Source organism: Otolemur garnettii, unplaced genomic scaffold (assembly GCF_000181295.1).
Source record: "Otolemur garnettii isolate 467f Iridium unplaced genomic scaffold, OtoGar3 scaffold00002, whole genome shotgun sequence".
In the NCBI taxonomy this organism is placed as follows: Eukaryota; Metazoa; Chordata; class Mammalia; order Primates; family Galagidae; genus Otolemur; species Otolemur garnettii.
The window spans coordinates 26,982,574-26,996,516 of record NW_003852397.1 but is presented as its reverse complement, the minus strand read 5'-3'; the positions used below and the strand labels follow the sequence as shown (position 1 = coordinate 26,996,516).

The window sequence follows — 13,943 nt, the reverse complement described above, 5'->3', positions numbered from 1 at the left end:
GAACAATGACAACAGCAGTACTCCACACTTGAGTCAATCCACTTATTTGCTTCTGGCTGTCGGTTTTCTTGCACAAGATCCTTTCTCAGTGCTGAGTTGTGTAATGTGTTCCTGAACATGTAAATACATCTGGTGGCTGGAAGAGATATAAATTTTTTTCCCATGAAACAAAGTATAAGGATCTACATTTGTTTTCTGAACTCACTACATTTTAACAATGATTAGATCGTACTTTCCAAAGTGTGTGGCACTTTCTGCCCTCTTTGTCCTGAGTGTCGGTGCACTGGATACTTTCATTGCTGCAGTGTATGAGCACGCTGTTATATTACCAAACAGAACTGACACCCCTGTTTCAAAAGAAGCAGCTTTGCTCCTGATGAACAAGAATATAGATGTTTTGGAGAAAGCAGTAAAGCTGGCAGCCAAGCAGGTATTTCCCTTTTTTTTCTCTTTTAATATCGAGTGGGATATCATAAAGGAGATTTGCAGCCTGGTCAGTGTGTGAGTATTTGAAATTCATGGGAAACTCTTTTGTCCCACTTGGTTGGAGCAGGGTGCACACATCATTGTGACCCCAGAAGATGGAATCTATGGCTGGGTCTTCACCAGAGAGAACATTTACCCCTATCTGGAGGATATACCAGACCCTGAAGTGAACTGGATCCCATGCAGAGATCCCCAGAGGTAGGTCTTGTCATTACCCTTTGATTTTTAAGCATGACTAGTAATTTTGTTGACAAATGGTCAATCTATAGCATAGGATTTAGATGCCTCTAATGCTTCTAAATGTATATCACCTGGCATATCTCCTATCTTGTGAATGACTTGAGATAATGATGCTTGGGTGGTTACTTGTCACAACTGTCTTTAAAGAATAGTGTGTGTAAAAAAAAAATAGAATAGTGTATGTATACACAGTTCTTACAATAAATGCATTTAATTGGGTTTCAATGAAGTGAGAAAGGTGTAATATCTATAACCTGGGCTACCCAATACAGATAAGTTGGTTCACCTATGAACAGCTGTCTCTCTCATAGGAACAGTGAAAAGTCGAATGAGTCTGTTTCCAAAGAGCTTTGCTATCAGTATCAAGTGTAATCAATACGGTGAATGAAAATTGCATAGAATTTGAAAAAGGAAGCACTGTTTGTGAAACCACATTTTACAGCCTCCCAGCTGAGGGATGTGGGCATATGACCTAAGTGTTTGACATTTCTATATCTTTAAATTTTCTGTTCTACTTTGTTTAGCGTAAATGAATGGCAAATGAAATAATACACATCGAATTTGCACATTGTAGTGGGCTCTCCAGTGCTAGCCGTCACTATTACTCTTTTATAATAGAAAAATATTGAGTGTGAACTTGCTTGTCTTCTTGTCCTTAGAAAGATTTTAGGAATTATTAATAGTTACAGTTTAGGCATAATTTCCTTAAAGAAAAGATATATAATAAATATGAAAAATGGATAAACTACATTATTGTAGGAGTATTTACCCTTTTTTTTTTTTGAGGTAGTCTCTGTTGCCCTGGGTAGAGAGCTGTGACATCGTAGCTCACAGCAACCTCAAACTCTTGGGCTCAAGCATCCTCTTGCCTCAGCCTCCCAAGTAGCTGGGCTGTAGGCATTGGCCACAAGGCTCAGCTATTTTTTTTCTTAGAGATGAGGTCTCACTCTTGCTCAGGCTGGTCTTAAACTCATGAGCTCAGGCAGGCCACCCTCCTCAGCCTCACAGAGTGCTAGGATTACAGTTGTGAGCCACCATGCCCAGCAAGTTATTGACTTTTTAAAATACTTAATGTGTGGCTAAGCATGGGGACTGACACCTGTAAACCCAGCACGTTGGGAGGCTGAGGCAGGACGATTGCTTAAGCCCAGGAGTTTGAGACCAGCTTGTGCAACATAGCAAGACCTCATCTCTACCAAAAAAAAAAAAAAAGGCTCCTTTAAATGGTGAAAAATAATTTAATTTGCTATGCATGCACATGTTTAAAATTACATCTATTGCATAAAAAGAACCTCTCGGCCAGGCATGGTGGTTCATGCCTATAATCCTAGCACTCTGGGAGGCCCAGGCTGGTGGATCACCTGAGCTCAGGAGTTGAAGACCAGCCTGAGGAAGAACATGGATACTTGGTATCTGCTAAAACTAGAAAACCTAGCTGTGTATTTTTTTTCTTTTTTTTTTTGAGATAGAGTCTCACTTTGTCACCCTCAGTACAGTGCCATGGTGTCACAGCTCACAGCAACGTCAAAGCAATTCTCTTGCCTCAGCCTCCCAAGGAGCTGGGACTACAGGCGCCCACCACAACACCCAGCTATTTTTAGAAATGGGGTCTCACTCTGGCTCAGGCTGGTCTCGAATCTGTGAGCTCAGGCAATCCACTCACCTCAGCCTCCCACAGTGCTGGGATTACAGGCGTGGGGCACCAAGCCCAGCCCTCTAGCTGGGTATTGTGCCAGACACCTGTTTCCCAGCTACTCCCAACCCTGAAGAAAGAGAAACCTTTAAACCTAGGAGTTTGAGGTTGCTCTGAGCCTTGACACCATGGCACTCTACTGAGGGCAACATAGTAAGACTCTGTCTCAATAAATAAATAAATAAATAAGGAACTTCTTTGACTATGTGAAATCAACCGGAAAGTCAAGTCTAATACTACAGCACTGGAGTTCTGGTATGTGAGTCAAGTTTCACCCTGGGGTTTTCACCTCTAGACAAGTATACTATAAATGTTGCATGGTCTGTGTTTACAGAAACCAAGTGACTATGAGTCAACAGTTATTTCATAACTGTTGCTCTTCCCCAAAACAGGAAAGAATCATTATTTGCCCTATTTCATGATGAGGCCTGCATTAAAACACACTCTGTTGGATTGTGCTGATAAAACTGACTTTCCTAGGGGAAAGATACACATAAATCCGACAATTAGCTGTAGGCGAATTGCTTTAAATTAAGAAGGTGACTGGCGCGGCACCTGTGGCTCAAGTGGCTAAGGCGCCAGCCACATACACCTAAGGTGGTGGGTTTGAATCCAGCCCGGGCCTGCCAAACAGTAATGACGGCTGCAACCAAAAAATAGCCAGGCGTTGTGGCGGGCGCCTGTGGTCCCAGCTACTTGGGAGGCTGAGGCAGGAGACTCGCTTGAGCCCTGGAGTTGGAGGTTGCTGTGAGCTGTGATACCACTGCACTCTACCCAGGAGGACAGCTTGAGGCTCTGTCTCAAAAAAAAAAAAAAAAAAAAGGTGACTGATGAAACTTTAACAATTATGACGTCTTGTACATCCATATTCAATGCTAAGCTTTGAGCTCTGTGTTATAAAAAGGAGAAATCCAATCATTAACATTATGGTGGTACTGGAAAAGAAAGGCACAGTTTCTTCCTTAGTAATATTTATCCCTGAAAGGGATACTTGAGGGCTGTGTGGTCATCCACATGTATTTAAATACTGCTATTTAGAATGCCACAAGCCAAACACGTCCTTGGGCTTTTTTTATGAGGAGCTAATAAGAAACACTAAAGAATGTGAATTATTTAGCCAGGAAAAGAAAAATTAAGCAAAGTACATGGTAGATTTATTAAAGGTCTGAGAAAATAGGAATACTGATAGTATATTTCTTTCTCTTTCTTTTTTTTTTTTTTTTTGAGCTAGAATCTCACTCGAACACTTGGGCTCAAGCAATTCTCTTGCCTCAGCCTCCCTAGTAGCTGGGACTACTGGCACCCTCCACAATCACCAGATTTTTTTTTTTGTTTAGCAGGCCCAGGCCAGGATCGAACCCACCAGCCCCTAAGCATGTGGTTGACGCCCTAACCACTGAGCTATGGGTGCCCAGCCATCTGTTTTTCTTGAAGGAAAAAAAAGAAAAGGTCTAAACTAATAGATAATTAATCTGTCCTATTTATTTATTATTTACTTTCTAGAGATAGGGCCTTATTCTATCACCCAGGCTAGAGGGCACTGGTGTGATCATAGCTTACTGTAACCTCCTGAGCTCAAGCAATCTTCCCACTTCACCCTCCCAGGTAGCTGGTAAACACCATTATGCCTGGCTAATGTTTTTTTTTTCTTTTTTGGAGACAGCCTCACTCTGTTACCCTTGGTAGAGTGCCATGACGTTACACCTCACAGCAACCTCAAACTTTTGGGCTTAAGTGATTCTCTTGCCTCAGCCTCCCAAGGAGCTGGAAATACAGGTGCCCGCCACAATGCCTGGCTTTTGTTGTTGTTGTTGCAGTTGTCATTGTTGTTTAGCAGGCCTGGGCTGGGTTCGAACCCACTACCCTTGGTGTATGTGGCCTGCGTCCTACCCACTGAGGGCACCACCCCAGCTAATGTTTTTATTTTTTGTAGCAATGAAGTCTCACTATGTTGCTCAAGCTAGTCTCACACTAGAGGGCTCAAGCAATCCTCCTGCCTTGGTTTTTCAAAGTGCTGAGATAGCAGGTGTGAGTTGCCCCACCCAACCTGTTATTTTAATTTAAAGATTAGTCTGAAATCAATTGCAGAGCAGCTGAGAAATCATGGAGAGACCCTGAATGTCTTCAGAAAGCAATGAAGTCATCCCTCCTTGGGTTGCCCTCCCCTGGCTAACTTCTCATGATTACAAAATCCATTTTTATCTCAGCCAGTTTTAATTTATTGAGCATTTACTTGGTCCTGGGAATAGTACCTGGCATTCTATGCACATTATCTCATCCAATTTATGGAGTAGATATTACTATTTGCATTTTAAATATGAGAAAGAAATGAGGCTTAAGGTCTCAAAACAGATAATTAGGTTAGCCGAAATTAAAATAGCCATTTTCATTAAGCTGTTCTAACTAAATGGGCTCTAAAATATTCAGTGACTAGCAAATCCCCTTATTTGACAGAGTGAGCTCATTGCTAAAACTTTTTAAAATCTTGTTTTCTGCAGAAATCTGCCTCTTTATAACTTTCTTTCATCTTTGTTCTGCACTCCAGAGTATATTCACTTATACAAGCCTTCTTCTCCAAATTAAGCCTTTCAAATATTTTTGTTTGTTTGTTTTGAGATACAGCTTTATTTGTTATCCTTGGTACAGTGCTGTGGTGTCATAGCTCACAGCAACCTCAAACTCTTGGGCTTGAGTGATCCTCTTACCTCAGCCTCCTGAGTAGCTGGATTATAGGCACCCACCATAACAACCTGCTGTTTTTAGTTGAGATGGGGGTCTCATTCTTGCTCAGCTTGGTCTTGAACTCCTGAGCTCAATCTGCCCTCCTTGACCTCCCAGAGTGCTGGGATTACAGGCATGAGCCACCACGCCTGGCCTAGCTTTTAAAACACTTGAAGTCAGTGTCCCCTTACCACATTCCCTTTTATTTCTAGGGTAAATATCCCCAATGTATAAGAATTTGGCATTACTTTGCAAAGGAATTTCATGTCAGTACTTGTCTTAAGATTTCTCATGAGGACTCTAAGGCAAAAGGAAGCTGTTATGTTTCATTTGACAGATGAGGAAACCTAGCCAGGACAGTGAAGTGCTTTTTTTAAAAAACAAAATAAAACAAAAACATTTCCCCCAATAATGCTGTATTTGTGCTTTGCAGGAGATGCTCTACAGAGAACCTTCTACTTACTGCTACCTAATATTTATGTTTCCAACCACATGTCATAACAACATATATGTAATACTATGGCTTGGATTGTAAACAAGGTCCTCGCCATTAGAAGAGTGTAAATTTCAAGCCCTTCCTTTGCCTTCCGGGCCACGCTGAAAGTGTTGCTTCTTTTCCTCCTTTCCTGGCTTTTCTGTGTCAGTCTTGCTTTGTGATCTGGAGTCTGGCACATTAAAATTAGCTTTCATTATGACGAATAATATACTGCATGTGAGTTTTAAAATCTTGTCTGTGGATTCTTGACCTAGAGCTGTCATATAATAGATAACAGGCAAATAAAATATCACTTTGATATTTCAGAAATCACTAAAATATAGTAACTTTGAGGAAATGTCTGTTGAATTAGATTCGGCTATACACCAGTGCAAGAAAGACTCAGCTGCCTGGCCAAAGACAACTCTATCTATGTTGTGGCAAATTTGGGGGACAAGAAGCCATGCAATACCAGTGACCCTCAGTGTCCTCCCGATGGCCATTACCAATATAACACTGACGTGGTTTTCGATTCTCAGGGCAGGCTGGTGGCACGCTACCATAAGGTAAGTATCCCTTTTGCCTCAACTGAAGTCATTTGTGGCTTGTACGTATGTTTGTTTGCTGAATGTTGGGCAGAAAACTCCTAGAGATGCATCTCTTAATTATTACATTCTAGTTAAAAAATGTATTTAATTTACTTCACACAAATATGAGAGTTCTGAGTTTGAATTAACCATAAAATAGAGTATGGCAGAATATTAAAAATGGACGTGATAATCTCACAAAGATCTTAATATTCTCTGAGAAAGAAAAAGAAATGCTTGGTCTCATTCACAATTTAATGTCAAGAGGGTTTTTTTGGCCCAGTTTATTAACACTTTATACTAAGCTACCATGTATTCCATTAAGCCTTTTTTTATTTCAATAGAAATGAAAACTCAAATGAAATTGGCTTTAACAAACAGGGGAATTTCCTTTACCTGAAAAAAAACATAAAGGGTGGGTCTCTCTTCAGGTTGAGTGGGTCTCATTTCAGGCACAGGCTGTCCCTGAGACGCTCAGAAGCTCTCTTAGCCCTTTGGTACAGCTTTTTCTCAGGGTAACCCTTCTTTTAGAAGCCAATGGCTACAGCAACAAAAATTCACATCCTTATGAACATCATCCACGGAAAGAGTAAGGTGACCAGGCGTCCCGCTTTTTAACAATTTGTCCCGTGTCCTGCAGTGTTTTAAAAAAGTCCTGATTTTTGGAAAGAATGCACCACAAGCTAGGAAACAGTGGGACAACGGGAAGGGAATATACAGTTTTCAGCTGCTGAAAAGGTTAATATAACTCCATTTGGGAATGAAGAGGTTAATGTAACTTCATTTGGAAATGAAAAGGTTAATGTAAACTCTCTACTCCCCTCCTGGGCAAAGTCACCCAGTGGATTGGGTGCCCTACTCCTTTGAGCCACAGGTGCTGCCCTATACATGAGTTTTTTAAATGTATTATGTTTGTAAATTGTGCTTATGTTGAAATTAAAAATATATATATTACAATGCTATTTTTGCGTTCTATGAAAATTTTTGTTGCTCCATATAGACCAAATTTTTAATTAAGAACCACCCTCCCACCCCCCAACCCCCATCAATGGTGTCCCGCTTTACCAATGTTAAAATCTAGTCACCTTAGGAAAGAGTGAATTTCTCTCTCCTAGAAACCCTGCAAAGGCCTTACCACTCCTTGATTCCAATTAGGCCACATTTCTTTCCTGAGCTGGTCACTGCAGAGGAAGGCGCCAGTCACACCTCCTTCCACACGGAAGGAGAATGGAAGAGCAAGATCTTCCTCAGTGGACCCTGGCACTGGTGGTCACAATTGTCAGAGCACAGGCCTGCACACATCAGGCCACGTGAAAACCGGAGCAAAACACATGCTGTCCGCCTCAGTGTCAGGTCAAGTGGAGCTTTGGAGCAATAATCAGCTGAAAAAAAAAAATTGCTAGCTTGGCACAGTGGCTCATGCCTATAATCCCTGCACTCCAGGAGGCAAAGGAGGGAAAACCACTAGAGGCCAAGAGTTTGAGACTAGCCTGTACAACACAGTCAGACCCTGTCTATACAAAAAACAAAAAAAATAGTGGGAGCTGTGGCACACACCTGACACCTATGTGCACACCATCTGCAGTGGGCAACTGAGAGAGACCGTGTCTCTCTTTCTCTCTCACACATACACAATATTGAATATACATACATATGAAAGTAAATAAAATTACTAATGGAATAATAACTTACAAGACATAGCTACTGCACTGTCTAAATTCACTTTAAATTGACTCTACTTCTATTCATATTAACCTAGCAGTATCATACGGAGACAAGACAGAGTTTATTTTATTAACGTATTTGAGAGTTTATCTGGGCAGTGCTATTAAAATTTAAATACAGCAGAAAACAATCTGAAAATCTTAAGATTCAAGATTTGAATATTTCTTTTTTTTTTTAATAGTCTCACTGTGTGCCCTGGGTAGAGTGCCCTGGCATGCTAGCTCACAGCAACCTCAAACCCTTGGGCTCAAGGGATCCCCTTTGTCTCGGTGTCACAAGTAGCTTGGACTACATGCCCCTGCCACAATGCCTGACTAGTTTTCTTTTTCTTTTTCTTTTTTTTTCTTGAGACACAGTCTCACAATGTCACCCTTGGTAGAGTGTTGACACCTACCAAGAGTATGATACCGTGGTGTCACACTCAACCTCAAACACGTCACAGCAACCTCAAACTCTTAGGTCTGATCAATCCTCTTGCCTCAGCCTCCCAAGAAGCTGGGACGACAGGCACCTGCCACAATGCCCACCTTTTATTTTAGAGATGGGGTCTCGCTCTTGCTCAGGCTGGTCTCAAACTTGTGAGCTCAAGTAATCCTTCCTCCTGGGGCTCCCAGAGCGTTAGGATTACAGGCATGAGCCATGGTGCCCAGCCTCAGTGTTTGACTTCTAATATATAAATACTCTTTGTAAATATCACTTTCAAATACAATTTCATTTATTGCTTATAGAAAATGAACTTTTTTTTTTAGAGACAGAGTCTCAGTTTGTCCCCCGCAGTAGAGTGCCATGGTATCACAACTCAGAGCGGCCTCCAGTTCTTGGGCTTAGGTGATTCTCTTGTCCCAGCCTCCCCAGTAGCTAGGACTACAGGAGCCTGCCACAACACCCGGCTAGAAAATGAAAATTTTTGATGTCACAGTAAGAAAACTCATAGCCAGTGAGATAGTAAGCATGATTTATGCAAATTGGTAATAGTCTTAAATATGCACACCAACAAACATGGGGGAAGTTTTAATGGGTATTGATCACATTGATTTAGCAATTTTCTTACTAATTTTCTCTTTCTTTGCTTTTTATTAACAGTACAATCTTTTTGAACCTGAAATTCAATTTGATTTCCCCAAGGATTCAGAATTTGTGACATTTGACACTCCCTTTGGGAAGTTTGGCATTTTTACTTGCTTTGACATTTTTTCTCATGACCCGGCTGTGGTGGTGGTGAAGAATTTTGAAGTGGACAGTGTCCTTTACCCCACAGCATGGTACAACACACTGCCCCTTCTCTCGGCTGTTCCATTCCATTCGGCATGGGCCAGAGCTATGGGAGTGAATCTGCTTGCTGCCAATACCCACAACACCAGCATGCACATGACAGGTAACCCACACAGGTCAGGCTCCAAGTGGCAGTGACAGTCTTCCTGGCTAGTCTTCATTAATTTTCAAGCCCACTTTTCGTTAATGATTCTCTTAACAATTCTAACATCACAAAATTAATGATAGCTTGGGTTTCTACTAAGGCACATTTTTCTCTTGAGTAAAGGAGGCAAACATTATTATGTCAATTTTACTTGAGAGGAAATTGGAGTAAGAGAGAAGTCTAGTGATGCAAAAAATCAAAGCCAGATCTGAGGAACTTCCCAGCTGATGTCTGTTAATAACATTAAATAAATCTTGTCAAGGCAGTAAGATCACTTTAGAGTTAATCGGATTTTTAGGGTTTATCCTTTATGGGATTTATGTTCAAAGTAATGCAAGCTCTCCTCCTGACTGCTTTGTTATTTGTTGATCCAGGTAGGAAATCCCAAACATGAACAAATTAGTCAGTGGAGAGATAAATGTTAGGAATCTTCTAGTTTGTTCTTAAGTTAGCTTAAGAGGGGGAGCTGGGTGCAGTGGCTCATACCTGTGATCCCAGAACTTTGGGAGGAATTACTGGAGACCCAGAGTTTGAGACCAGCCTGGGGAACATAGCAAGACCCTGTCTCTAGAGAAAACGAAAAATTAGCTTGGCATGGTGGCACACACCTGTAGTCCCAACTACTCAGTAGGCTGAAGTACAGGAAAAAGAAAAAAGGGCCGGGTGTGGTGGCTCATGCCTGTAATCCTAGCACTCTGGGAGGCTGAGAGGGGTAGAATGCCTGAGCTGAGAGTTCAAGACCAGCCTGAGCAAAGTGAGATGTGTTTCTACTGCTGGGGTCCTGCCCCAGAGGCAGGGTCCATTAAGACCTGTGGATCTAGTGGCGACCAACTGAAGAAATATAAAGTTAGAAATGAGAAAGAGACAAAATACACAGAATAGATTTTCAAAGGTGGGAACTCAAGGGACCACCACCCACTAATGGGGTTCTGGCAGTGGCTCCAAGTGTCAGTTCCACTCAGCTTTTATTGGGACACCAAGGCAGGTGGATTGCCTGAGCTCACGGGTTCAAGATGAGCCTGAGCAAGAGTGAGACCCCATCTTTTAAAATAGCCAGGCGTTGGCTTGGCGCCTGTGGCTCAAGTGGCTAAGGCGCCAGCCACATACACCTAAGGTGGCGCGTTCGAATCCCCAGCCCGGGCCCGCCAAACAACAATGATGGCTGCAACCAAAAAATAGCTGGGTGTTGTGGTGGGCGCCTGTGGTCCCAGCTACTTGGGAAGCTGAGACAGGAGACTCGCTTGAGCCCAGGAGTTGGAGGTTGCTGTGAGCTGTGATGCCACAGCACTCTACCCAAGGGGACAGCTTGAGGTTCTGTCTCAAAAAAAAAAAAAAAAATAGCCAGGCATTGTGGAGGGTCCTAGCTACTTGGGAGGCTGAGGCAAGAGAATCACTTGAGTCCAAGAGTTTGAGGTTGCTGTGAGCTATGACACTATGGCACTCTACTGAGGGTGACAAAATGAGACTCTGTCTCAAGAAAAAAGAAAAGGAAGGGAGGGAGGGAGGGAGGGAAGGAAAAATTAAAAAAAAAAAAACCCAGAACAATTTCTGCATATCAGATGATAATTTCAGTGCCAATAGTACCTTATGGAGGATGTGGCATCCAATTGGAACTTATGCCAGTGTCACAGCTATCTCCACAACTATTTTGAAAATGTTTATGCTTTAATAACTTTCTATTTGATTTTGCATGGAAATGTCCTATTATTTTATCATCATAAAAAATCAGAAACCATATTTGTTGCTTGTAGGGAGTGGAATCTACGCCCCAGAAGCAGTCAAGGTGTATCACTATGACATGGAAACAGAGAGTGGCCAGCTGATGCTTTCGGAATTGAAGTCTCGGCCTCGCCGTGAGCCCACCTACCCAGCAGGTGTTGACTGGCAGGCTTATGCCAGAAGTATCAAGCCCTTCTCCTCTGAGCAGGCGGATTTTTCAGGAATGATTTATTTTGATGAGTTTACCTTCACTGAGCTTACAAAAAACACAGGAAATTATACAGTTTGCCAGAAAGAGCTGTGTTGTCACTTGTCTTACAAGATGTCTGAGAAGCGAACAGACGAGGTCTATGCACTAGGAGCATTTGATGGACTGCACACAGTGGAAGGCCAATATTACTTGCAGGTAGAAATGCTTAAATATGTTAGAATGGTCTTATTAGTAGTTTTTCTTCTAGGTCATCATTGCTTTTTTTGAAAATGGTGCTGGATTCAGACAGTCACTTTGTCACTGAACTTTCTGCCCAGAACACTTTATTTGTTCAATCTTAGCAAGAACAGAATTAGTTCTTATGGCCACAAGGCAGAAATATAAAGTAAATTGGTTAGGTCTCAGCAGGCCAGGTTCAAGTTGAAAAAGCTACAACTTCTGTGCATTCTCTTTTCCATCAGGTAACTTTAGAGTAATGTTTTACACTGTCTTCACCTGGAGTCCAGGCCAAGAAGGAAACAGTTCAAGTTAAAATTAGAAATAGCTGTAATTATATGCAATGGTCTCTGATTTAAAAAACCCTATTCTATTTTATTTGGCTTCATTATTTTTTAAGAGCTAATTCTGACCCATGAAATTGATTTTAGGATTGACTAGCAAGATTTGACATGCAGTTTGAAAAGTGCTGTTTATGAGGCAATTTAAATATTCCTCTATTCTTTGAAATCGTGTTGTTTAGCTGAGAAAGTACTTGCAAGTTTTCTGACTCCCCCCTTTTTTTTCTACATAGATATGCACATTACTGAAGTGTCAGACCACCGACCTCAGAACTTGTGGAGAACCTGTGGGGTCAGCTTTTACCAAGTTTGAAGAATTTTCCCTCAGCGGCACATTTGGAACAATCTATGTTTTCCCACAGCTCATTCTCAGTGGGACTCAGCTTGCCCCTGAAACACATTATGAGGTAGGAGGTTTTCAGGATGATACATTTCTTCAAGCAGATGGGGGTAAACCAGCATAATGAAATCTCTGAAATAATGAGAGTATCACAGTACTGTGCCTCGAATTCTAACGAGACACTTCATTTTTTAATTTTTTATTTTTTTTGAGACAGAGCCTCAAGCTGTCACCCAGGGTAGAGTGTTGTGGCATCACAGTTCACAGCAACCTACAACTCCTGGGCTTAAGCGAGTCTCTTGCCTCAGCTTCCCAAGTAGCTGGGGATACAGGCACCCAACCACAACAGCTGGCTATTTTTTGGTTGTAGTTGTCATTGATGATTGGCAGGCCCAGGCTGTATTCAAACCGGCAGCTCTGGTGCCTTAGCCGCTTGAGCCACAGGCGCCCTAATGAGACACTTTAAAGACAAATGGAAACTATGATGCGAAATACTAATTGTGCTTTTAGATTGCTTTTAGGCTGTGATGGAGACTTCAATGTTCATTTTTTTGCATGGATGTGATGTTGAGATCCAAGGCAGCAGTGAATTCATAGAGAAATTAAAGTAAAAATACGGAGCACTGATAATGGTAACTAATGTTCTCTTCATCTGCATGGTTTAAAAGGTTCAAGTTAAGGACGTTGAAGAATGCATCTACAACTAATTTTTTCAGTGTTATTTTCAGAAGTTATAATAATGATAGCTGTAATCAATACTTTGTGTAGTGTTTTATGAGATAAAGGAACTGTTTAATACATTATCTTAGTTTGACTACCTATACAACAGATTTGCTGTACTTTCACCCAAAGTCCCTCTGCCATTGGACCTGAAACATGCACTGGGGTCTTCTGACAAATGTTGTGTGACTTTTACTATTCTGTGCAGCTTTAGGAGGGACATCCCCAGAGAAAGCTTGAAAGTGAGTCTTGCATTGGAGTTAATCCATTGCTTTCTTTGACCAGGTTTCAAGAGATGGACGTCTGAAGAGCCGAAGTGGAGCCCCTTTGCCTGTTTTAGTCATGGCCCTGTATGGAAGAGTATTTGAGAAGGACCCTCCCCGCTTAGGACAGGGCCCTGGGAAGTTACAATGATCTCCTTTCCCAGGGCCCTTTCAGCTTTAGCCAGGCAAAGAGGGAGAGGGGGAGGAGAGCAAAAACTCAGTGTCTGTTTTCTAGAAGAGATGTCATAAATTTACTGAAACAAGGAATAAACTTAAGAAATTTAAAAAGCAATGGATATATATGTAAATTTTAGTACTTATCTGGTCTAGCACAGCCTCATTATGAGGACTGTCTTCCATGTATGTGCATTTAAGAATGTGTAACTTGGCTCGGCACCTGTGGCTCAGGTGGCTAAGGTGCCAGCCATGTACACCTTAGGTGGCGGGCTCGAATCCAGCCTGAGCCTGCCAAACAACAATGATGGTTGCAACCAAAAAATAGCCAGGTGTTGTGGTGGGCGCCTGTGGTCCCAGCTACTTGGGAGGCTGAAGCAGGAAACTCACTTGGGCTCTCTTGCCTCCTTCTACCTTCCTTCTCTGCTCTCTTTTCTCTCTCTTCCCCCTCGCTCTTCTCTACTCTCTCTCTCTTCTCTTCCCCACTCTCCCCCTCGGTACTGCTCTGCAGCCTCCCTCCCCCCACCAATAAAGACCTTTCGTACAAGCAAAAAAAAAAAAAAAAAAGAGAGAGAGAGACTCGCTTGAGCCCAGGAGTTGGAGGTTGCTGTGAGC

The 13,943-nt window shown here is 42.0% G+C and overlaps 1 protein-coding gene across 1 annotated transcript; it reads left to right on the top strand.

Annotated features, from left to right (window-relative positions):
• The first annotated feature begins 150 nt into the window (after positions 1 to 150).
• On the top strand, positions 151 to 13,446 carry LOC100960002 (vascular non-inflammatory molecule 3). Its single transcript, XM_003781687.3, has 7 exons — positions 151 to 430; positions 554 to 684; positions 5,989 to 6,181; positions 9,011 to 9,302; positions 11,096 to 11,469; positions 12,065 to 12,238; positions 13,177 to 13,446. Exons 1-7 carry the CDS (start codon positions 218 to 220, stop codon positions 13,303 to 13,305), a joined length of 1,506 nt encoding a protein of 501 aa, XP_003781735.1. The 5' UTR covers positions 151 to 217; the 3' UTR covers positions 13,306 to 13,446.
• Positions 13,447 to 13,943: the final 497 nt, after the last annotated feature.